Source organism: Bombina bombina, chromosome 5, assembly GCF_027579735.1.
Source record: "Bombina bombina isolate aBomBom1 chromosome 5, aBomBom1.pri, whole genome shotgun sequence".
In the NCBI taxonomy this organism is placed as follows: Eukaryota; Metazoa; Chordata; class Amphibia; order Anura; family Bombinatoridae; genus Bombina; species Bombina bombina.
This window is the reverse complement of record NC_069503.1, coordinates 778,498,281-778,525,525: the sequence shown is the minus strand read 5'-3', so window position 1 is coordinate 778,525,525 and position 27,245 is coordinate 778,498,281. Positions and strand designations below refer to the sequence as shown.

The window sequence follows — 27,245 nt, the reverse complement described above, 5'->3', positions numbered from 1 at the left end:
GTCCATCAATTTGATTTATTAAACTACTAACAAAAACATGAACATTGATTTCAAGTAGTTTGCAAGATGAAATACAGTACACGTACAAACTAACAAAGAGTGTACGAGTAGAAGCTTCTCTTCGTTCACCACAGATCCATTTCAAAACAATAATGTTGTCAACTCATCAAAAACAAAATGCCATAGAAAGCTGGGATATTTGCAATCAGTAACTAGATTCTTCTTCAAGTATCCAGTAAATTTCAAAATGTATTTAAAAACTAAGGAGCACTTGGTGGCCAGCAACCAAATTACAACAAATGTCATTGAATAGCAGGGACATCATGTTGAGGGTAGTAATGTCTGTAATTCCTAAGTCTGTAACAAGGCAGTGGAATGAATTAAAAAAGAGTCCACCTTTATGGTGATCGTTGTAATATTTTCTGGAGAATGTACTCAGTCACTTCCTACTGGTTTAAAAAGGATTCTTCACTGGGAAAAAAAAGAAAAGAGTTATGAAATAATAATAATAATACATGTGTGTTGTTATATCCAGACACAAAAAACAAACAGTAAACTTAAATTGCCAATTGGAACATTCAGGAACCTACAACATTTTCATTAAAGGTCTGCTGTTTTGAAAAATACAATCTAACACAATTATATTCATCAAAGAAATATACTTGATAAACAAACTTTGAACACATTTACTTAAGCAAGCTCTCCTGTAAATTTAACTATAAAAAGTATATGAATAAGTCACATATACCGTAGGTGGGCATTCTGATAACTAAACAAGTAAATAATCAGTGTGGGGCAGCAATTAAGTATTCCATTATAATGATACACAACTTCATACTACACATAAAAAGCTACTCTCTTCAATAGATGTTGTAGAATAATATATGACTCAAACAAAAATGTTGCATAAACTGGGGGATTTGGTGGTGCATAGGAAACATAAAAAGAACCATATTTAGGCATCTTTATTGTGCATTATGATACATTATTGACATTCCTTACCTATAGATAACACTATAGATAACACTATAGATAACACTATAGATAACACTATAGATAACACTATAGATAACACTATACCAAACATTTTGTTGTTGCAGTTCCATGCTACGAAAGCAGAACAATTTCAGATAAGGTAAAAAGTCAAACACTAGACAGCAATTGTTTATTTTCATATGACTTAAATAATTACTCATATAATCTTAGGACTGTCAACTATATAATATGCACTGGATAGCCTAAGTGTGCATGTGAGTCTAGACCCTAGAGAATAAAAAGTCAGAGAAATTCACTAACCATATAAAATAATAATCCTTATGTTCACACAATTTTACAGCTTATATAAAGGGAACTTTTGTTTTACCTAGTGTAGTTTGCTTTTCTTGACTTCTTTCTATGACAACATTCCCCAGCTAAGAACATTTTCCTTAGTGTGGACGTTAAAGAACTTAAAAACCAACAGTGACATTACACACACACAAACATAATTAATTCTTACATTTTTCCCCACCTTATATTTAAATATGGATGACTATAATAATGAAAGGTTAAACAAAAATAAACTGTGTAAGATTATAGTTCCCACTTTTCATTAGTGGCAATTTATATACTAAAATCTAGCAAAGCTGTGCATAGAATAATTCACAAATATCACAATCAAATACTCATTTTAAAAAGTTTTGTTTGAAGTATACTTTGGATGTATTAGGTCAAGTAACATTTTAAATCTCTTTGACTATATATATATATATATATATATATATGTATGTACTGTATATCTAACACAACCTTAGCACTCCCTGTAAGGTAACAATGGCCGGTGCAGAGTCTCCAACACACTTTAAAGACCAGTTTCTTCAATAAGGATGTTACCACTTTGTTCACATAAATGTTTCTGTCCTCCACCTGGGACCTTTATCAAGGATACAACACAAACTTAAATACCCACCTTAAATAGTATTCCACATAAGGATCTATACACACTTCTCATCTGAAAATTACCAAACAGGCACCAACTTCCTGTGATGATATCATCACAAAATTAACAAAAAAAACTACTAAACTAAAGTTTAGAAAAAAGTACTGAAAACAAATTTCCACATCAAAATAAACATCAGGGGCCCGATCCGATATGCAGCGTCGCCCGCAAAAGCCGGGGGCACCGAATTTTGCGCGGGTTTGGTATCACATATACGGCGTAACCTAGAAGTTACGCTCGTATATTTCTGCCTTCGGCCGTAGTTTTTTGGCCCATAGACAGGTATACCAAACCCGCGCAGTTTGGTATCCAATATACAGCGTAAGGACTTACGTGGTGAAAATTGAGAAATCTTACTCCATTTTCACCTCGCCACAAATTGCAGCCGTAGTAAGCCTTATGCTGTGTATTGGAGCCCCGTAACTCCCTAAACTAACTGCAAAATAAAACCTAACACCTAACGCATGCGCAATGTCTATCTACCTGTCAACCGCGATCCCCCGCCGCAATCCCTAATAAAGTATTTAACCCCTAAACCGCCGCTCCCGGACCCCGCCGCCACCTACATTAAAAGTATAACCCCCTAATGTGATCCCCCTACACCGTCGCCAGCTACATTACATACCCCCTAATGTGAGCTCCTACCCCGCCGCCAGCTATATTAAACTACCCCCTAATGTGAGCCCCTTACACTGCCGCCAGCTACATTAAACTACCCCCTAATGTGAGCTCCTACCCCGCCACCAGCTATATTAAAATTATTAACCCCTAATCTAATCCCCCTACCCCGCCACCAGCTATATTAAATGTATTAACCCCTAATCTAATCCCCCTACACCGCCGCCAGCTATATTAAATACATTAACCCCTAATCTAATCCCCCCTAAAGTAATCACCTCTATTAACAGCCCTTAAAAGGGCCTTTTGCTTGATATTGCCCCAAAGTAACAGCTCTATTGCCAGCCCTTAAAAGGGCCTTTTGCGGGGCATTGTCACAAAGTAATCAGCTCTTTTGCATCTAATCTAAATCCCCCTACACCGCCGCCACCTATAATAAATGTATTACCCCCTAATCTAATCCCCCTACACTGCCGCCACCTATATTAAATAGATTAACCCCTAATCTAATCCCCCTACACCGCCGCCACCTATATTAAATAGATTAACCCCTAATCTAATCCCCCTACACCGCCGCCAGCTATATTAACTATATTAACCCTAATTATATTAGGGTTAATATAGTTATTATATTATATATATTAACTATATTAACCCTAATTATATTAGGGTTAATATAGTTAATATAGTTATTATATTATATATATTAACTATATTAACCCTAATTATATTAGGGTTAATATAGTTAATATAGTTATTATATTATATATATATTAAGTATAATAACCCTATCTAACTCTAACACCCCTAACTAAATTCTTATTAAAATAAATCTAATTAATATTAATATTATTAATTAAAATATTCCTATTTAAATCTAAATACTTACCTATAAAATAAACCCTAAGATAGCTACAATGTAATTAATAATTACATTGTAGCTATTTTAGGGTTTATATTTATTTTACAGGTAACTTGGTATTTATTTTAACTAGGTACAATAGCTATTAAATAGTTAATAACTATTTAATAGCTACCTTGTTAAAATAATTACCAATTTACCTGTAAAATAAATCCTAACCTAAGTTACAAATACACCTACACTATCAATAAATTAAATAAACTACAAATATCTAAACTAAAATACAATTAAATAAACTAAACTAAATTACAAAAAAAAAATACCTGTAAAATAAATCCTAACCTAAGTTACAAATACACCTACACTATCAATAAATTAAATAAACTACAAATATCTAAACTAAAATACAATTAAATAAACTAAACTAAATTACAAAAAAAAAACAACCAGCCCTTAAAAGGGCTTTTTGCGGGGCATGCCCCAAAGAAATCAGCTCTTTTGCCTGTAAAAAAAACACAATACCACCCCCAACATTACAACCCACCACCCACATACCCCTATTCTAAACCCACCCAAACCCCCCTTAAAAAAACCTAACACTACCCCCCTGAAGATCTCCCTACCTCCGATCCGGGCGATGTCTTCAATCAAGCGGCAGAGAAGAAGTCTTCCATCCGGGTGATATCTTCATCCAAGCGGCAAAGAAGAAGTCTTCCATCAGGGCGATGTCTTCAATCAAGCGGCAAAGAAGAAGTCTTCCATTCGGCGATGTCTTCAATCAAGCGGCAGAGCAGAAGTCTTCCATCCAGGCTATGTCTTCAATCAAGCGGCATCTTCAATCTTCTTTCTTCGCTCCTCTGACGTGGAACATCCATCCAGCACGACGACTTCCCGACGAATGAGGTTCCTTTAAATGATGTCATCCAAGATGGCGTCCGTCGAATTCCGATTGGCTGATAGTATTCTATCAGCCAATCGGAATTAAGGTAGGAAAAATCTGATTGGCTGATTGAATCAGAAAAATCAGATTCAAGTTCAATCCGATTGGCTGAATCAATCAGCCAATCGGATTGAACTTGAATCTACTTGGCTGATTTAATCAGCCAATCAGATTTTTTCTACCTTAATTCCGATTGACTGATAGAATAGGGGTATGTGGGTGGTGGGTTGTAATATTGGGGGTGGTATTGTGGGTTTTTTTACAGGCAAAAGAGCTGATTTCTTTGGGGCGGCATGCCCAGCAAAAAGCCCTTTTAAGGGCTGGTAAGGTAATAGAGCTGTTAACTTTTTTAATTTAGATTAGGGTAGGGAAATTTTTTTATTTTGGGGAGCTTTATTATTTTATTAGGGGGCTTAGATTAGGTGTAATTAGCTTAAAATTCTTGTAATCTTTTTTTATTTTTTGTAATTTAGTGTTTGTTTGTTTTTGTAATTTAGTTTAGTTTATTTAATTGTATTTTAGTTTCGATATTTGTAGTTTATTTAATTTATTGATAGTGTAGGTGTATTTGTAACTTAGGTTAGGATTTATTTTACAGGTAAATTGGTAATTATTTTAACTAGGTAGCTATTAAATAGTTATTAACTATTTAATAGCTATTATACCTAGTTAAAATAAATACCAAGTTACCTGTAAAATAAATATAAACCTTAAAATAGCTACAATATAAGTATTATTTACATTGTAGCTATCTAAGGGTTTATTTTATAGGTAAGTATTTAGATTTAAATAGGAATATTTTAACTAATAATATTAATATTAATTAGATTTATTTTAATAAGAATTTAGTTAGGGATGTTAGAGTTAGATAGGGTTATTATACTTAATATATATATATATATATATAATATAATAACAATATTAACTATATTAACCCTAATATAATTAGGGTTAATCTATTTAATATAGGTGGCGGCGGTGTAGGGGGATTAGATTAGGGGTTAATCTATTTAATATAGGTGGCGGCGATGTAGGGGGATTAGATTAGGGGGTAATATATTTATTATAGGTGGCGGCGGTGTAGGGCGATTTAGATTAGATGCAAAAGAGCTGATTACTTTGTGACAATGCCCCGCAAAAAGCCCTTTTAAGGGCTGGTAAAAGAGCTGATTACTTTGGGGAAATGCCCCGCAAAAAGCCCTTTTAAGGGCTGGCAATAGAGCTGTTACTTTGGGGCAATGTCACACAAAAGGCCCTTTTAAGGGATGGTAATAGAGGTGATTACTTTAGGGATATTAGATTAGGGGTTAATGTATTTAATATAGCTGGCGGAGGTGTAGGGGGATTAGATTCAGGGTTAATAATTTTAATACAGCTGTCGGCGGGGTAGGAGCTCACATTAGGGGGTATGTAATGTAGATGGTGGTGGTGTAAGGGGATTAAATTAGGGGTTAATAATTTAATATAGGTGGCGGCGGTATAGGGGGATTAAATTAGGGGTTAATAATTTAATATAGCTGGCGGCGGTATAGGGGGATTAAATTAGGGGTTAATAATTTTAATATAGCTGGCGGCAGTGTAGGGGGATTAGATTAGGGGTTAATAATTTTAATATAGCTGGCGGAAGGGTAGGGGGATTAGATTAGGGGTTAATAATTTTAATATAGCTGGCGGCGGGGTAGGAGCTCACATTAGGGGGTAGTTTAATGTAGCTGGCGGCGGTGTAAGGGGCTCACATTAGGGGGTAGTTTAATGTAGCTGGTGGCGGTGTAAGGGGCTTACATTAGGGGGTAGTTTAATGTAGGTGGCGGCGGGGTAGGAGCTCACATTAGGGGGTAGTTTAATATAGCTGGCGGCGGGGTAGGAGCTCACATTAGGGGGTAGTTAATGTAGCTGGCGGCGGTGTAAGGGGCTCACATTAGGGGGTAGTTTAATGTAGGTGGCGGAGGGGTAGGAGCTCACATTAGGTGGTAGTTCAATGTAGGTGGCGGCGGGGTAGGAGCTCACATTAGGGGATAGTTTAATGTAGGTGGTGGCAGGGTAGGAGCTCATATTAGGGGTAGTTTAATGTAGGTGGCGGCGGGGTCCAGGGGCGGCGGTTTAGGGGTTAATAACTTTATTAGGTGGCGGCGGGGTCCGGGAGCAGCGGTTTAGGGGTTAATACATTTTTTATTATTAGAAGAGTGAGGGGGATAGCGGATAGAGGGTTAGACATGTTGGGCTATGTTTGGGAGGCGTGTTATACAGTATGGGAGATTTAATACTTTAGTCAGGTTTTGTAGGCGCCGGCAGTTTCTAAAGTGCCGTAAGTCACTGGCGACTCCAGAAATTTGTACTTAAGCAGATTTCTGGACATCGCTGGTTTATCCGACTTACGGCACTTTAGCATCTGACAGCGGGATATATTGGATAGTTGCGAGCTGAAACTACGGGCGGCGGGGGTTCCCTTGCTTGCGCCACAAACTACGATCTATATCGGATTACGCCCCAGGAGGGCTGAATCCCATCCTTGTGCTACATATTCTATACATAGATCATTAAAAAATAAAAAACAAACTGTCGTCATGGCAACAGAAAAAAAGTCAAATTACAAAAACGGATGTTGCTGCCTCCTGTCCCTAGGTTATTTACATATATACACAAAAGTACTAATTTGAAGTACCAATCAAAATCACAGTAGGGTAAATCATACTCCATAAAACACATTACTTACTAATTTTATTTCACACTAATTCTAACTGATTTGAGTAAGATGACCAAGAGATATGATCTAAGAGAACCAGACTTGCTTATTGAGACCCCAGGGTGCCATCGTTTGCAACTTATAAATCCACTCGATCTCTCTTCTGAGTAGTAATTTATTCACATCCCCACCTGGGGGGGGTCTGTTGACTTGATCTATAGGCATACAGCAAAGGTCCACAACCGTATGTTTCTCTTGCAAAAAATACAATGCCACCGGCTGGTCACTCTTTCCTTTCTTCAGCAGCCGGACAGATAGCTCAGCATGCTAAGGCACTGTGGCTGAGCTCTGTAGTAACCCAAGGGTTGCAGGTTCGATCACTGGCAAGGTCCACTCAGCCTTTCCTCCTTCCAAGGTCAATAAAATGAGCAGCGCCTTGAGACCCTTACAGGTGATTAGCCGCGCTTTAAAAGTACCAAATACATACATACAGGGCTTGACCGGTGATTGGCCATTCTGTTTTTCAGGGGGCACTCTGTTTTGCCTACATAGGTAAGGCCACATGGGCATTTAATTATGTAGACCACCATCTGCGAAGAACAGGTTAATCTATGCTTCAAATAGACCCTTTTGCCCTAGGGTGACTGAATCAATTGCCCACAATAAGGCTGTTACAGGTTATACAGCCATCTCATCTATGGCAGCCTGGGTTAATGTCCCAACTCCTGACGTCATAACTTCAAATTAGGTCAGTTCAAACCAGAAGGTCCTTAAAAAAAAATCTCTCCTATATCCAATCAGAGAGCAGGATTTTAAAACACCCTTCAGAGAGTCATCTGTAGATAGAGTGTCCCAATACGTGTATATTCATTGTTTCATCTGCTAAGTGACTAAATTAAACCTAGGGGTAAAGACACATGAAGGTGGTTCAGAGCTTGCAGCTCTCTTGGTCATCTTACTCCTTATTCTGGCAATCTCAACACTTTTTACTGAAAAGCCTCTATCAAGAAATTTGTTGGTCATTTCCTCCTACCTAACCTTTATCTGTCCCTCATCAGAGATAATTCTATTGATCCTTGAAAATTGGCTAATAGGTAAGCTATCCAATAGTGATTTGGGGTGAAAACTGGAAGCCAAAAGTAGTGAATTTCTATCTGTATCATTCACATAAAGGTCAGTCTGTAGCACCCCTCCCTGCTTCACTACCATCACATACAACTATGGAATATGAGTGTAGCTTGCATTCATAGTAAATCTGATTTTTGAGGGAATCCTATTCAACTTGTTAATAAACTCAGTCAGTTTGTCCATGGTGTCAGTCCATATAAAAAAATCTATATATCTACAATAACCTTTTATCTTGTCACCAAATTCAATATCTCACAAGATGTGTCGCAGTTCATATTTAAACATAAACATGTTGGCCAGCGATGGGGCCACATTCAAACTCATTGCTGTCCCAACCCTTTGTCTATAGTATGACTTCTCAAATTTAAAATAATTATTAGACAAAACAAAATCCAACAGTTCCAATAGAAAACCGCTACAAGGACCATTATACTGATCACTTTTTCTGATAACCCCCAGCACACTATCAATGCCCTCCTATATGTTAGTATACAGACTAGAAACATCTAAGGTTACTAAAATTATATCAGGCCATATTTCACCAATATCTTTTAACCTTTGCAAAAAATGTCTTTTATCACAGTCACTAACTCCCATACACAGGGCTGAAGGTAAAAATCTATAAACTGTGCAATGGGCTGCATCACAGATCCCCTAGCTGACACAATAGAGCGGCCAGGTGGTGCCAACGGATCCTTATGGATTTTGGGTATGCAGTATAGTATAGGTCTAATGGGAAATTACTGAGTAAAAAATAAAGCAGTTTCCTCATTAATATGCCCCCCTGCAACACCCATACTGATCAATCTATCAGCTTCTCTTTTGATGTCAATGGTGGGGTCAAGGTCTAGCTTCTCATACACTGAAATATTTGTCAATTGTCTCAAAACCTCCATTCGATAGGAGCTATAGTTTTGTATCACAATGCCCCCAACCTTATCGGCCCCCCTGATCACAATACTGTTATTTTTCTTTAAAGTGTCAAGTGCGTCCAGTTCAGGTTTAGTTAAATTAAAGAAACATTTCTTAGGGTGCATCATGACATCTTGTCTAACCCTACAGCAAAAGGTAGAAATGCTGGCATTAGTACTAGAGAAGTCCCTAATGCTTTTTAACCTAAAGTCAGATCTATCTCCCGTAGATCCACTAAACCTCTCCTTAACTGCCAAAAGCCTCTTAAACAATGCAATATCAACCTCCAGGTTATTAACATAATATGGTATAAAATTCAAAACTTTTGATAACAATAACTTCTCTGACAGGGTATAGTCACTCAAATCATATATTACTTTTTGTTCCCTCGTCTGGCACTTCTTAATCTTGTGTCTATAACCTCCACTCCTGATCCTCCTGCGTCTGGGTCTGACCCACGCTCCAGAAAAACCTCCTTCTGAGTAGAGGATCCTGATCTTATCTCTTTCTCACGGCTGCTGCTACTAGTGGTATTACTATCCACAGCTCTATTCTCCCTTCTACCTCGGCAGCCTCTCCTCCAGTTAGGAACATCCTCAGACTGTCCTGACAGCCACTTATATACTCAGTGCTCAGTATAATCTATGTTCACCTTTACAAACTTTTTCTTTTTGAAAGCTTTTAAATCCTCCATAAATTAGTAAATTTGCTCCTTAAGTTTCTCAACCCACTTAACAGATTTATCATCTTCATGAATGGGGATGTTAATGGATTCTAATTTCAAAATCCTCTCCCTGATGACTGCAAGCTATACACAGTATAACATTTGTGTTTTATTCTGTAAATGACTGACTGAGTTAACATAAAAAATATTGTAATTTAGAGCATTTACTTGGGAGAAATGTTGTCACTAGTTTATAGAATACAACAAAAACGTTCAACAGGTTTAACATGTTCCCTGACCTAATACAGCCAAAGTATATTTTTAGCAGAACTTTTTAAAATGAGTATTTGATTGTGATATGACATATTTTTTAAATTTGTGAATAATTCTATGCACAGCTTTGTAGTATATATACATTTATATATATATATATATATATATATATATATATATATATATATATATATATATATATATATATATATATATATATATATTATAAATTGGCACTAATGAGAGCTAAATGAAAAGGGGGAAATTTAATCTTACATGCTTTATTTTTGTTTAACCTGAGAGAGAGAGAGAGAGAGAGAGAGAGAGAGAGAGAGAGAGAGAGAGAGAGAGAGAGAGACAATTGTGTAAAATTACAGTCACAGAATCACTACCCGGATCATTTACACTCACCTACCTATTCTCTATGATTATTAAATTACCATACTAGGGCTTACCCAAAGTCATGATTAAAAAGGGCACCATTTCATCTATGTCCTTTGTGAAGAAACAATGAGAGAGTTGTCAGTTGTTTTAAAGATTCAGCAAACATGTTTGTCTGAATAGAAAGGCATCTCCAAGCCCTAACAATCATTTATGTCCTGGATCTGAAAATAAGTAAGCCATCTAAATCCTTCAAACTTTAAACCAACAATACAATGGAGACAGTATATGCAGGTAATTCAGAGGATAGTCTTGCTGTTTTGAAGACGAGAATGGGATTTAACTAAGGCAAAGCTCTATAATCAGTTACATTATCCACTGGCGCATATTTTTTCATTTACTATTGATCTGCTAGTTGCTGAGAAAGTTAACACATGGAAGATTATAATTCTAGCCAAGAAAAGCATGGTATTCTTTTCAAAGTGCCTTCTGATGATGATGTTCCTCTTGACCATTAAATCAGCTAGAATTTAAGAAGATGGATGCTGTTTATTCAAATGAGCCTTATTTACTCCTTACCAAGATAAGTAGGTGCTAAAACTACTTCCATCATTTCTATCTATGGTAATCACCAAGTTCCATTTGAAGCAATAACATCTCTAAGCTATGGTGTTCCTTTAAAGGGACATAAACCCCAACATTTGTCTTTCATGATTCAGATAGAACATACCATTGCATACATCTTTCCAATCTATTGAAAAGGGAACAGGAAAGAAAAAAAAAGGGGGGGGGGGGAGAGGAGAATGGCACTACTTGGAAAGAGATGTCCTATTATTAGTTAGTATGAAAATCTCATATATTCCTATTAGGAGCAGGTGCTGTACACATAAGAGAACAATGCAAAAGAAGGTATAAACCTATAGAAAACTGTGTAACTAGAAAGCACTCATCATCTCTATGTTAGCCAAAAATGGAGATCAAGTATGAAATGTATATATGGTATTGTGTCAGGTGGAAACAATCTAAAATATTTAATTTCCCTAAAGGGGAAAACAGCGGTTAAAATGTTAAAGTTTATTAAATATAGGTTAAAATGGGACAAAAACCGTTAAACCCAAAAAGTGGTGTAAATCTATCCTATATGTAGTCTAATTAAGTACACTCATTCCTTGCGTGGGTAGATGTCTATAATGTGCTAAAAATTGATAGCATTCTAATCAAAGAAATAGTAGATGTTGGCGCTAAGGATAATTAGTATATGTAATATCGGATATATTTAAGAGACAAAACTTCAGTGTTATTACTGTGGCTATCAGATACCACTAGGACAGAGCATCAGTGTTAAACTTTTAGCACATTATAGACATCTACCCACGCAAGGAATGAGTGTACTTAATTAGACTACATATAGGATAGATTTACACCACTTTTTGGTTTTAACCGCTTTTGTCCCATTTTAACCTATATTTAATAAACTTTAACATTTTAACCGCTGTTTTCCCCTTTAGGGAAATTAAATATTTTAGTGTGTTTCCACCTGACACAATACCATATATACATTTCATATTTGATCTCCATTTTTGGCTAACATAGAGATGATGAGTGCTTTCTAGTTACACCGTTTTCTATAGGTTTATACCTTCTTTTGCATTGTTCTCTTATGTGTACAGCACCTGCTCCTAATAGGAATATATGAGATTTTCATACTAACTAATAATAGGACATCTCTTTTTAAGTAGTGCCATTCTCCTCTTCCTCCTTTTTTTTCTTTCCCATTCCCTTTTCAATAAATCTTTCCAATTTATGTCTATTATCAAATGTTCTTTGTTTTTTTTGTTGTCCTTTGTTGAAAAGTAGGAAGGAAAGTTCAGTAGTGTGCGCATGCCTGCAGCACTATATAGCAACAGTTTTTCAACAATTTTGTACATTGGCAAGAACAGTAGATAGCAGCACTATTTACTGTCATGTAGTGCTCCAGACATGTGCACGCTACCTATCTAGATATCTCTTCAACAAAGAATAACATGAGAGTTAAGTATCAGGTAGATAACAAGTTATGGGCGCAATGGGGTGCAAAACAAACGCAACAAAAAGTTGCGTTATTTCACACTCCATTGCGTTGCCATTACAAGTTTTCAAACAGCCGGATTGTGCGTGAGATATGGTTACGTTGAGCTCCATACCTGCTCGTGCACGTTTTCCCCATAGACATCAATGGGGAGAGCGGGAAAAAAAAACCCACCTGCGATCGCAGTATGAAAAGCTCCATAATGCAACCCTATTGATGTCTATGGGGAAAAAAAAGTTACCACAACATAAACCCCACGTCTAAAAACCCCTAATCTGCTGCCCCCAAAATCGACGACACCTACATAATGTTATTAAACCCTAATCTGCTGCTCCTGATATTGCCGCCACTATAATAAAGTTATTAACCCCTATTCCCCTGCACCCCAACATTTCCCATACTATAATAAATCTATTAACCCCTATTCTGCCGCTCCCCGACATCGCCCAAACTAAATAAAGTTATTAACCCCTAAACCTCTGGCCTCCCACATCACAACCACTAAATAAACCTATTAACCCCTAAACCGCCAGCCCCCCACAATGCAACAACCTAAATTAAAATATATTAACCCCTAAAACTAACCGTAACCCTAAACCTAACACCCCCCTAATGTTAACATAATTAAAATAGAACTAAATTAAAGTTACAATTATTAACTAAATAATACATATTTAAAATTAAATACATATTTACCTGTGAAATAAAAACTAACGGCTAGATTTAGAGTTCTGCGGCCAAAGGGGTGCGTTAGCTACGCATGCTTTTTTTCCCCCGCACCTTTTAAATACTGCTGGTATTTAGAGTTCACAGAAGGGCTGCGTTAGGCTCCAAAAAAGGGAGCGTAGAGCATATTTATCGCCACTGCAACTCTCGATACCAGCGGTGCTTACGGACGCGGCCAGCTTCAAAAACGTGCTCGTGCACGATTCCCCCATAGGAAACAATGGGGCTGTTTGAGCTGAAAAAAACCTAACACCTGCAAAAAAGCAGCGTTCAGCTCCTAACGCCGCCCCATTGTTTCCTATGGGGAAACACTTCCTAAGTCTGCACCTAACACCCTAACATGTACCCCGAGTCTAAACACCTCTAACCTTACACTTATTAACCCCTAATCTGCCGCCCCCGCTATCGCTGACCCCTGCATATTTTTTTTAACCCCTAATCTGCCGCTCCGTACACCGCCGCCACCTACATTATACCTATGTACCCTTAATCTGCTGCCCCTAACACCGCCGACCCCTATATTATATGTATTAACCCCTAATCTGCCGCCCCCGCTATCGCTGACCCCTGCATATTATTATTAACCCCTAATCTGCCGTTCCGTACACCGCCGCAACCTACGTTATCCCTATGTACCCCTAATCTGCTGCCCCTAACATCGTTGACCCCTATATTATATTTATTAACCCCTAATCTGCCGCCCCCAACGTCGCCGCCACCTATCTACAATTATTAACCCCTAATCTGCCGATCGGACCTCGCCGCTACTATAATAAATGTATTAACCCCTAAAGCTAAGTCTAACCATAACCCTAACACCCCTCTAAGTTAAATATAATTTTATTCTAACAAAATAAATTAACTCTTATTAAATAAATTATTCCTATTTAAAGCTAAATACTTACCTGTAAAATAAACCCTTAATATAGCTACAATATAAATTATAATTATATTGTAGCTATTTTAGGATTAATATTTATTTTACAGGCAACTTTGTATTTATTTTAACCAGGTACAATAGCTATTAAATAGTTAATAACTATTTAATAGCTACCTAGTTAAAATAATTACAAAATTACCTGTAAAATAAATCTTAACCTAAGTTACAATTAAACCTAACATTACACTAGCAATAAATTAATTAAATAAAATACCTACAATTATCTACAATTAAACCTAACACTACACTATCAATAAATAAATTAAATAAAATACCTACAAATAAATACAATTAAATAAACTAACTAAAGTACAAAAAGTAAAAAAGAACTAAGTTACAAAAAATAAAAAAATATTTACAAACATTAGAAAAATATTACAACAATTTCAAACTAATTACACCTACTCTAAGCCCCCTAATAAAATAACAAAGCCCCCCAAAATAAAAAAAATGCCCTACCCTATTCTAAAATTAAAATAGAAAAGCTCTTTTACCTTACCAGCCCTTAAAAGGGCCATATGCGGGGCATGCCCCAAAGAATTCAGCTCTTTTGCCTGGAGAAAAAAAACATACAATACCCCCCCCAACATTACAACCCACCACCCACATACCCCTAATCTAACCCAAACCCCCCTTAAATAAACCTAACACTACGCCCCTGAAGATCTTCCTACCTTATCTTCACCACACCGGGTATCACACCGATCCATCCTGGCTCTGATGTCTTGATCCAAGCCCAAGCGGGGGGCTGAAGACATCCTTCCTCCGGCTGAAGTCTTGATCCAAGCGGGCAGAAGTGGACATCCGGACCGGCAAACATCTTCATCCAAGCCGCATCTTCTATGTTCTTCCATCCGATGACGACCGGCTCCATCTTGAAGACCTTCAGCGCGGATCCATCCTTTTCTTCCGACGACTAGACGACGAATGAAGGTTCCTTTAAGGGATGTCATCCAAGATGGCATCCCTCGAATTCCGATTGGCTGATAGGATTCTATCAGCCAATCGGAATTAAGGTAGGAAAATTCTGATTGGCTGATGGAATCAGCCAATCAGATTCAAGTTCAATCCGATTGGCTGATCCGATCAGCCAATCAGATTGAGCTTGCATTCTATTGGCTGTTCCGATCAGGTGTCGGCGACGTTGAGGGCGACTTGAGCTCTCTGCCCTTTACCAATCCAGCCACGGGCCCATCCATCTGGCCCATCAAGACTCACTCTCATTTCATCAGTCCATAAAACCTTAGAAAAATGAGTCTTGAGATATTTCTTGGCCCAGTCTTGACGTTACAGCTTGTGTGTCTTGTTCAGTGGTGGTCGTCTTTCAGCTTTTCTTACCTTGGCCATGTCTCTTAGTATTGCACACCTTGTGCTTTTGGGCACTCCAGTGATGTTGCAGCTCTGAAATATGGCCAAACTGGTGGCAAGTGGCATCTTGGCAGCTGCACGCTTGACTTTTCTCAGTTCATGGGCAGTTATTTTGCGCCTTGGTTTTTCCACACTCTTCTTGCGACCCTGTTGACTATTTTGAATGAAACGCTTGATTGTTCGATGATCACGCTTCAGAAGCTTTGCCATTTTAAGAGTGCTGCATCCCTCTGCAAGATATCTCACAATTTTTTACTTTTCTGAGCCTGTCAAGTCCTTCTTTTGACCCATTTTGCCAAAGGAAAGGAAGTTGCCTAATAATTATGCACACCTGATATAGGGTGTTGATGTCATTAGACCACACCCCTTCTCATTACAGAGATGCACATCACCTAATATGCTTAATTGGTAGTAGGCTTTTGAGCCTATACAGCTTGGAGTAAGACAACATGCATAAAGAGGATGATGTGGTCAAAATACTCATTTGCCTAATAATTCTGCACTCCCTGTATTTAGCTTTAAATAGGAATAATTTATTTAATAAGAGTTAATTTATTTCGTTAGATTTAAATTATATTTAACTTAGGGGGGTGTTAGTGTTAGGGTTAGACTTAGCTTTAGGGGTTAATACATTTATTAGAGTAGCGGTGTTGTCCGGTCGGCAGATTAGGGGTTAATAAGTGTAGGTAGGTGTCGGCGACGTTGAGGGCAGCAGATTAGGGGTTAATAAATATAATATAGGGGTTGGCGGTGTTAGGGGCAGCAGATTAGGGGTACATAAGTATAACGTAGGTGGCGGCGGTGTGCGGTCGGCAGATTAGGGGTTAAAAAAAATTATTATAGTGCGGCTATGTGGGGGGACCTCGGTTTAGGGGTACATAGGTAGTTTATGGGTGTTAGTGAACTTTAGAGCACAGTAGCTAAGAGCATTATGAACCGGCATTAGTCCAAAAAGCTCTTAACTCCTGTTTTTTTTCTGTGGCTGGAGTTTTGTCGTTAGATTTCTAACGCTCACTTCAGCCACGACTCTAAAAAGATCTAGAAAGATCCCATTGAAAAGATAGGCTACGCAATTGACGTAAGGGGATCTGCGGTATGGAAAAGTTGCGGCTGCAAAGTGAGCGTTAGACCCTTTCCTGACTGACTCTAAATACCAGCGGTAGCCCAAAACCAGCGTTAGGAGCCTCTAACGCTGGTTTTGACGGCTAACGCCAAACTCTAAATCTAGCCGTGTTTTATTTTTATTTTGCAGGTAAGCTTGTATTTATTTTAACTAGGTAGACTAGCTAGTAAATAGTTATTAACTATTTACTAACTACCTAGTTAAAATAAATACAAACTTACCTGTGAAATAAAACCTAAGCTGCCTTACACTAAAACCTAACATTACAAAAAATAAAAAACACTTAAATTGCAAAAAATAAAAAAACCTACCATTACAAAAAATAACAAACAAAATTATCCCAAACAATAAAAAATATTCCTATTCTAATACCATTTTTTAAAAAAAACAAAAAAACACCCCAAAATAAAAAACCCTAATCTATAATAAATTACCAAGGGCCCTTAAAAGGGCCATTTTTAGGGCATTACCCTAAAGAAACCAGCTCTTTTTCTACAAAAACAAAACAAACACCCCCTAACAGTATACAAACCCCCACCCCTCAAACCCCCAAAATAAAAATAACGTAAAACCTAATCTACCCATTGCCCTGTTCAAATCAACCAATACAATTTCAGAAGCTCTCATCGTATTGGCTGATTTGAACAGCCAATAGGATTTCAGTAGCTCTCATCCTATTGGCTGATTTGAATTTCCAAAATCAAATCAGAGAATAGGAATTCAAGGGATGCCATTTTGAAAAGGATCCCTTGCCTTGAAGATTCAGTATATGGCGGCGACTGTATGAAGAGGATGCTCCGCGCCGGATGTCTTCAGGATGGACCCACTCCGCACCGCCGGGATGAAGATAGAAGATGCCGTCGGGATGAAGATAGAAGATGCCGCCATTGATGAAGATAGAAGACACCACCTGGATAGATGAAGACCTCACCGCCTGGATGAAGACTTATCGCCGCCTGGATGTCCGGACTTTAGAAACTGAGAATGGATCTTCGGGGGTTTAGTGTCAGGATTTTTTAAACTTTTTTGGTTGTTTTTGTTTTAGTTTAGGGTTTAAGCTTTTCTTAAAAGAGCTAAATGCCCTTTTCAGGGCAATACAAAAGAGATAAATTCCCTTTTAAGGGCAATGCCCATACAAATGGCCTTTATGATAGGGAAAATGTAATTTTAATATAAAGTTAGAGGGGCATTAGGTTTAGTGTTTACTACTAGTTTAAATTAGTTTATTGCCATGTGGGGGGCTTTCAGTTTAGGGGTTAATAGTTTAATTAAGTATATTTCGTTGTGGGGGGCTTGCGGTTTAGGGGTTAATAGGTTTATTATAGTGGTGGCAGTGTCGGGGAGCAGCAGAATAGGGGTCAATAACTTTAAATAGTGTTTGCGATGCGGGAGGGTAGCAGTTTAGAGGTTAATAACTTTATTATAGTGGTGACGATGTCGGGGAGCGGCGGAATAGGGGTTAATCAATTTTATTAGTGGCAGCAATGTCGGGAGCGGCAGATTAAGGGTTAATAAGGTAGTTTATGGGTGTTAGTGTACTTTGTAATAGTTTAGTTATGAGTTTTATGTAACAGTTTTGTTGCGTAAAACTCATAACTACTGCTCTCAGATGGCGGTACAGATCGTGTCATTATAGGATGTAATGCAAGCTTTTAAACCTCACCACAAAACTCGTAATGGCAGCACTATGGAAGTCGCATAAAAAAACGTCATTTTTACGAGTGTGGGACTGACGTTGCGTTACAGGCTATAAGGCTTGCGGTACAGATATACCGACAAAACTTGTAATGGCTGCGTTGCTGTTTTAACGCTGAAATGGCCATTTTTTCAGCGTTAAAACATGAATGCAAAACTCATAATCTAGGTGTATATTTGTTAATAGAAGTAAATTGAAACATTTTTTTTTTAAACTAGTATTCCCTATCTGAATCATGAAAGATTTGGGTTTCATTTCCTTTAAGGATTTTGGATTATTGTCTGCTTCTTGTTCAAAACCATTAAGGCATAGCTGATCTCACTGATTAATGTGTCTACTATAATGAGAAAAGAAATAGAATTTACTGTCTGTAATATAACACATTTCAAGTAAGCACTGTGAGTCCGTAAAACTGCATTTTTGCATATTTTTCTAAGTTTCATAATTAAGAAAATATCATCTGCTTTTCTACCCCACATTTTCAAATTGTAAAAAAAAAAAAAATGTGGTAAAGCACTTTATATAATGCATGAAATATTTTACAATTACTTGTATGTTTCTTTAATGCTGCCCATCATTTTATAGCATATAGAGATATAGAAGCCAGCACAACACTATAAAGAGACCCACAGTGAAAAACTGCCAAAAACTCACCAGAAATAGTGAAACAAAGAGAAATGTGGTCTCCAATTGTTGCAAAAAGTCCTTTTATGGGATAAGATGCAAACAACCACAACGTTTCGGGGTAACACCCCTTAATCACATGATTAAGGGGTGTTACCCCAAAATGTCATGGTTGTTTGAATCTTATCCCATAAAAGGACTTTTTTGGAAACAATTGGAGACCCCATTTCTCTTTGGTTCATCATTTTTTAGTAACAGAATAAGTACATTACAATATTTTCTTACCTTGAGTTTGCTTTTCAGACCCTAGTTGTGTTGTATTCCGTTTCTTGTTTGTGTAGAGACCCAATGAGGCAGAACCTGGAATGTTAGGGCTGTTTCATTCAATATGTTTGTATACAGAGAAATTATTTTAATACAACAATCCACCAATACAAAAGACACCATGGCATGCAAACCACATAAAAGAAAAACAGGATTTCTTTAAGAGACAGAAGTGATTTTAATGTGCAAAGAAACTATGTAGTGCATGTAAACAAACACAGATGCACACTTAAAATGCATGCAATACAAACACAGAACCGCATACAAATAGAGTGCAGCAACATCCACTTTATGGTTTCATAGCCTTATATTAATGATGTTTCATGATTTCTATTTACAGGCATTCAGTGTACAATACATTGTAAAAATATTTTTTTGCATTACTGTTTAATTAAAAAAAAGTCCTTTAAATTTGTGTAAAGTGAACAACATTTCTAACATATAAGTGTAACAATTTATTCTATGTGTGTGTCTATGCATATGTTATATATTAGAAAGCATACATTAAAATAGATTACATTTAATATTCTTGGCATATTTTCCTATTATTTTTAAATAAGCCATTTCAGATAAATGCTATTGCAATTGGTTAAAGAGATAGTAAACACCAAAAATGTTATTGTTTAAAAAGATAGATAATCCCTTTATTTACCATACCCCAGTTTTTCATAACCAACACTATTATAGAAATATTATTTTTACCTCTGTAATTACCTTGTATCCAAGCTTCTGCAGACTGCCTCCTTATCTAAGATCTTTTGACAGACATGCATTTTAGGCAGTTAGTGCTGATTTTTAAATAACTTCACGTGCGTGAGCACAATGTTATTTATATGAATCACATGAACTAAGCCCTCTAGCTGTGAAAAACTGTCAAATGCATTCAAATAAGAGGCAGCTTGCAAGGGTTTAAATAAGTATATGAGCTTACCTAGGTTTAGCTTTAAACTAAGAATACCAAGAGAACAAAGCAAATTTGATGATAAAGGTAAATTAAAAAGTTGTTAAAAATGACATGCCCTATCTGAATCATAAAACTTTAATTTTGACTTTACTATCCCTTTAACTAAAGCAGGTCCTATTAAGGAAGTTAAAAAATTCCTGCAATAAAGATTATGTGCTCTTTTAAAGATAGTCTTTTCAATGTGTATGGTTCCTGCTTTGAGAAATGCAATAATATAAAAAAAAGGCAATAACTTTAGGAAAATGGAGTGGCATAACGATGGAAATAAAATATTCAAATGGTAAAAAGTATGAAAAGGTTGTTTTGAAATTAATTGAGAGTCCTCAGATAACAGTCTTCATCAAAAATGTATTGATACTGACCGCTGGGCTGATTTATCATGTCTGGACAACCTGTGACTTGTGGTAGGGACATCTTCAATTTCATCTATGTCACATGTATCTGCAGCATCTTGTGAATAGCTATGTTTCATAACAAGAATGTTCCTTCTATTTAGAGGCTGGGATTTGGGCATGATGGGCTGGTTTTGCGTATCAGTTAAGACAGTAACATCTCTTGTACTGAGGTTACTACGGCTGCCCTTAGTGCTAGACAATAGTGATCCACAGTGATGGTCATGAATGCATTTTGAAGAGGATCTCCGTAGCTTATGATAATTTTCAAAGTCATCTGCAACATCTGCAAGATCAACTGCAGCCCCTGTACCTCTAAGAGTGCATAACTCATAATGAGGAGGGTCAAAGACCTCCTGGAACACTGTTTCATCAAAGTCTGTTTTCCTTTGGATGAATTTTTTACGAGGTTGCTTGATCTGTACTATAACAGATATGATAATGAGGATGATCACTATGCAACAGGTGACCCCAATCACTGTCCCGCCGGTATTGGTAAGCTGGTCCAAAAGGTTTGATTTTCTTTTTTCTGCATAGTAGAGAATAGAAAAACAGGGCTTGTAATTATTCAAACAAGAAATATGTGTTTAAAATGTGTTTCATTAAAAGGATGTTGTGCTGTGATTCCCCCTCTTTAAATTGTATTGAATTGTTTAGAAATTGCTTCCTTACCTTTGATTGTCATTTGATATAACTGAATTGCCTTTTTAAACTGCTACCTATACTGAACATTTCAGTATAGCAAAGCTGGTTATAGAAAAGCTATGTAATACAATTATAGTTTTCAATTGTGTTCTCTCAAAGTATTGGCATTTGTGCATACAGTGATATAATGGGCCCTTGTGTGTATATATATATAGCTAGATCAAAAAGAGGTCTGCTTTCCCTGATTGGTCAGCCTATTTGACTGTGTTGTGAATTTAAATTAGCAACACAGCTATTTCATATATTAAAATGAACATAAATGGATAATTTTACATTCATTTTAATGTCTACAGCTCATAAAGCAAGTCATCGTAAACATATTAAAGGAAATCAATTTTAAAGAACTCTGTCCCTCTAAGTGCAATTACATTTCAAAATTTGGAAATCAGACATTTGATAGCCTTTTCTACATGGTAGTCATTGAAAACTTCAAGTAAATCTGTTAAGTAGATTTTGTAATTTAACAAGATGAAAAAGTATATTTTCTAAATGGGAATCTTTAAACAGTTACAAACAAAACCTTTTAAATTACACTTCAAATTTGCCAGGAGGCAACACTAGATGGAATCAAGTGCATATTTCAAAGCTATTTTATTCTACTTATTTAGTGCCAGAGAAATAAAGGATTTAAATGTGAAATGTATTATTTTTATGTGCATGTACAATATTTTCTTGGCAAACAGTGGTGTTATTTTTGGAAATGTTTCTATAGTTGGAAGCAGAAACAATACAAGAATTAAATTTTATTATTCAACATTGAAAAATGTATTTGGACTGGTTGATATCAACTGTCCCAATCAGTTCTCCAGCCTGACTGCCAGCAATCTAACTGTTAACAGACTGATCATTTACATATGCTAAAAACAAAACTGCAGCAGCAAAGTATCTTCTTTTATTTCTGAATGCCAAATGAATATAAACAATGTTTCAGGTGCTACCCCTTAGTCATGCTGATAAATAATCTTAACAAAACTACAACAATTTAAAGGGCCAATGTTCAGGTGCTACCCTCTTTAGTCATGCTGATAAATAATCTTAACAAAACTACGCCAATTTAAAAGGGCAAATTACATGCTGTAATTCGATTAAAGATTTCACATATTAGTACAACACGTTAAACCTAGTTAAAGGGATACTAAACCCAAATAATTTTCTTTAATTATTCAGACAGAGCATGCACATTTAAGCAACTTTCTAATTTACTGCTATTATCAATTTTTGTTCTCTTGCAAACTTTATTTAAAAAGCAGGAATATAAAGCTTAGGAGCGGGCCCATTTTTTATTGAGAACCTGGTTTATGCTTGCTTATTGGTTTGCTAACTGTAGCTACCAATAAGCAAGCACTATCCAGGGTGCTTAAACTAAAATGGGCTGGCTTCTAAGCTTTACATTTCTGCTTTTTAACTAAAGATAGCAAGAGAACGAAGAAACGTTGATAATAGGAGAACATTAGAAAGTTGCTTAAAATTGCATGCTTTATCTGAATCATGAAAGAAAAACTTTGGGTTAAGTATCCCTTTAAACACAGAAGAATGAGTTATATATATATGAAAAGTAACAAGACTGCTATAAACTGGCAACACTTTTCAACCAATAATAACAAATCATTTTTTAATGACTAGAAAAATATTGGTTCTGTTAAAGCTCTGGGTTAGATTACAAGTGAAGAGCAAAAATATTAGCACTGTTGAATGCTAACTCAAGTTAAATTAATAGCACTCTATTCTTGCTCTCATATTACATGTTAAAAGTAAAATGTTAATGTGTGAGTAAAAGACGCTAACATTTTTAGGTTGGACAGAGTGGCCGTGCTAACTTTTAAGGGGCAAGGTACTTAAAGGGACAGTATACTATATAACTGTTTTTCCATTAGTGTGTTTCCAATTACTTATCTTACCAACTGCAGTGTATAAAATGTATGAGATTTGCTTTTTAAGGTTTATTTGTGTATATGAATTAGCTGATTTTGTATTTTGAAGCCACAACCTAATAAAATGGGTTGAGCACAGGGGCGTATTATGGCCTAGGCCAACAAGGCCGGTGCCTAGGGCAGCAGAATTGGTAGGGGCAGCACATCTGCCCTATCCTCTCTCTAAAAGTCAGCACACAGTACAGTGAGCAATAAAGTGCAGACTTTTACAGAGAAGACAAGGCACGTGTGCTGACTAAGGTCGCTCTTCACAGGCAGTGATTATTTAAACCGTTGCTTCATTTAGAGCCGCTGGCATTATTGCAGTAAAAGCGTTCTTGGTGAGAAAATTGCTCAGGGATATGCTTACAAGGTGAGGCTGGAGGAGAAGACCTTGTGCCGATATGCTGCCTCCCCTTGTCAGCTGTGGTGGTTCTGCAAGCGCAGTACTTATTGCAGATCTTTGTAACTAACAGACTGGATGCGTCTATGCACTGCTTGGATCAGCTTGTGATGTCTAATCATAAACTCTAATAGCTAGATAGCTTTCTCTGCATTCATGAACCCACAGAGTAAATAGTAAACAGACACTTAAAAAGTTTCATTATTTGAATGATGGTAAATACTGTATGTTGTTGCATGTGAAGGGCAGTGGTTGTTTCATAGTGTATTCTTTTTTTCCCTCCCTTTCTCTTCTCTCTTTCCCTTTCTCCCTCCCTTCCTCCCTCAACTCCCTTCCTCCCTCAACTCCCTCCCTTGCTCCCTTCTTTCCCTCCCTCTTTTCTCTTCCCCCTCTCCACTTTTTTCTTCTCTATCTCTCTCTCTCTGCCTCCCTTCATTCTTTCCTTTCCCTCCCTTTGCTTCCCTCCTCTTCTTTTCTCTCACTTCTCTGAGGGATAAAATGGTATGAGATGCACCTGTAGGCAAGTGTTTTACTAGCCCATTTTCTTTTGAATTGTTATGGAAAAAACAACAACATTTTACACACTGACTCAAACAAATATTAAGGGGAAAAAAAAACCTTTTTTTTTAATTTTGAGTGCCTAGGGCAGCACAAAACCTAAATCCGCCACTGGTTGAGCATGTCGGTAAAATCAGATCTCATTACACATTGTGTACATATACATGCTTCTTTATCGTATATCTGTCCGTAAACCAATCACTAATACTTGAAGAGAACAATGGGAAATTAACATTGTATTACCTTATCTCTTCTATACCCCACTGGGAGTGTAATTTTTTTTGCTGGATGCGTTAACACAGCTTGGCTTTAAGGCCAAAAACTTTCAGGATAATTGGGGATACCACATGCTAAATCAACTATTTTAAAGGGGAAAGGAAATACTTGTAAACAATTTAATAAACTCCAGCAGGTAAAGTGGATTATTGGGAACAATTTAAAGGGGAGACATTTTTTGACTAAACTGTCCATTTAAGTATTTTTTTGGCTTTTGTTTGCGTGGTAACCAAAATGTGTGCTAGGACAGCTGGGCTAAAGCTGAAGGTGCATTAAGAAATACTTTAAATACCTATTTGCTTCACTTAACTTAATTGTAAATATATATCCATAGCTATATATTTATATCAATATACATAGATGGTACATACACATATATATATATATATATATATATATATATATATATATATATATATATATATATATATATATATATATATATATATATTGTATGTGTGTATATATATATATATATATATATTATTTTTTTTAAATATAAAAATACATTTTTCTTCAACTTGATGAACAAAGGTATTTAAAAAAAACACACATTCAAATTGTTTCAAATGCATATTTTATATGACAAAGTGTTTGACTGGGATGGGCTCAAAAGAGTACATATATGTGTATATATGTATGTATGTATGTCTGCACATACATATGTACACATATATAAACATGTATACACATTTATACATACACACATACACATATATACACACTTCAGAGTCTTTCCCAGTCAAACACAGTAACATATACCATATCCCTTTTAAACCCTTTTTATACATTTATTTCAATAGGTAGCTTATATATATATATATTTGCGCTTGTCGGGTTAGCGAGATAGCGAGATAAAGAAAACAGTGTACTTTCAACTCGTAGTACAAGCGCAACCAGACGAGTACAAAAAGCTTACTTCTAACACAATTAAATAAAAATTAAATTTTCTTCAAAGTGAAGAACATAGGTATTTAAAACAAAAAAAACATATTCAAAGTGTTTAAAATGTATATTTTATATGACAAGGTGTTTGACTGGGATGGCCTTAAACGAGTATATATAAGAGTACATATATGTGTATACATTTGTATATGTGTGTGTATATACATTTATTTCAATAGGTAACTTTTATATTAGATATGTGTATGAATGTATATATATATATATATATATATATATATTCATATTTTCATGTCGGGTTAGCGCACATGAGAATATGTGATCGGGTTTGTGCGAGAGTGGATTGTTATGCTTTTAAAAAAAAACTCACCATTGACTTCTATGGTGGAATACGTGAAAGCACATATGATATTTAACTAGCTTTTGCGCTTGTCGGGTTAGCGAGATAGCGAGATAAAGAAAACAGTGTACTTTCAACTCGTAGTACAAGCGCAACCAGACGAGTGCAAAAAGCTTACTTCTAACACAATTAAATAAAAATTAAATTTTCTTCAAAGTGAAGAACATAGGTATTTAAAACAAAAAAAACATATTCAAAGTGTTTAAAATGTATATTTTATATGACAAGGTGTTTGACTGGGATGGCCTTAAACGAGTATATATAAGAGTACATATATGTGTATACATTTGTATATGTGTGTGTATATACATTTATTTCAATAGGTAACTTTTATATTAGATATGTGTATGAATGTATATATATATATATATATATATATATATATATTCATATTTTCATGTCGGGTTAGCGCACATGAGAATATGTGATCGAGTTTGCGCGAGAGTGGAGTGTTAGGCTTTTTTTCAAATTATTTTCACCTTTGACTTCTATGGTGGAACACGTGAATGCGCACATGATATTCTAACTTTGGCTTTTTGCGCTTGTCGTGTTAGCGAGATAGCCAAAACAGTTTTCTTTCAACTCGTAATACAAGCCTAATACGAGCGCAACCAGACAAGTGCAAAATGTGCAATTAACACTTGAGGGCAAGAGTTAATTTGTGATTCACTCGTAATCTGGCCCAAATTTTTTATTTTTTTTAAATGTTTATAACAAAAAATAACCGATTATAACTAATAACTAAAATAATAATAATAATAATAATAATAATATCTAGAATAATAATACTATTAATAATAATTATTTTTATTATTTGTATTTATTCTAAGTATTATTATTAGTGTGATACCCTAATAAAAGCAGTTATATAACTAAATTGGGATTAAATCCAGAATAAAATGTTTATTATTGAAAATAATGGTTAAAAACATTTCATTAATGGACTAATGTTGTTAAAAAGTTACAGTGAACCCAACTGCCATAAAAACATATTATGTACAAAAAAAAAAATCAGAATGAACGATTCATCAGAAACATTGTTTTTTAATGCACTCTCTCTAAACGCCAGATTCCTTTTTGCTCATTTATATCAAGTGTTGTTAACACCAGTGCACAAACTGTAATCCAGAAATGACCGTAAACTCCATCAACAAGCTTAATTCATGAGTTGTGTGAAATTAACCTTTTTCTATTTATGGTTTGATTTATAATCATATTTCTTGACATGTGAATAAAAAACAAAGCCATGCAAAAAAAGAAAAACATGTATTGTGTGACATTTGCCACACTAGGTTTTCATACAGTTTAAATCCTCTAAAAATATTTTCAGAAAAATTATGAAAAGAGTGCTATGAAAATTGTCTTGTGATTACATGAAATAAATCATAGACAAGATAGTTGACAGATTACAGAAAATGTCAATTAA

The 27,245-nt window shown here is 35.9% G+C and overlaps 1 protein-coding gene across 1 annotated transcript in view; it reads right to left on the bottom strand.

Moving 5' to 3' along the window:
- Window positions 1–284: 284 nt before the first annotated feature.
- NETO1 (neuropilin and tolloid like 1) overlaps window positions 285–27,245 on the bottom strand; it is a 401,675-nt gene continuing 374,714 nt past the window's right edge. Inside the window, exons 9-11 of the mRNA XM_053713116.1 lie at window positions 20,635–21,193; window positions 19,270–19,344; window positions 285–471 (exon numbers count right to left, since the gene is read on the bottom strand). Coding sequence (XP_053569091.1) covers window positions 19,284–19,344; window positions 20,635–21,193 — 620 coding nt within the window. The 3' untranslated portion in view covers window positions 285–471; window positions 19,270–19,283. The remainder of the gene's footprint in view (window positions 472–19,269; window positions 19,345–20,634; window positions 21,194–27,245) is intronic.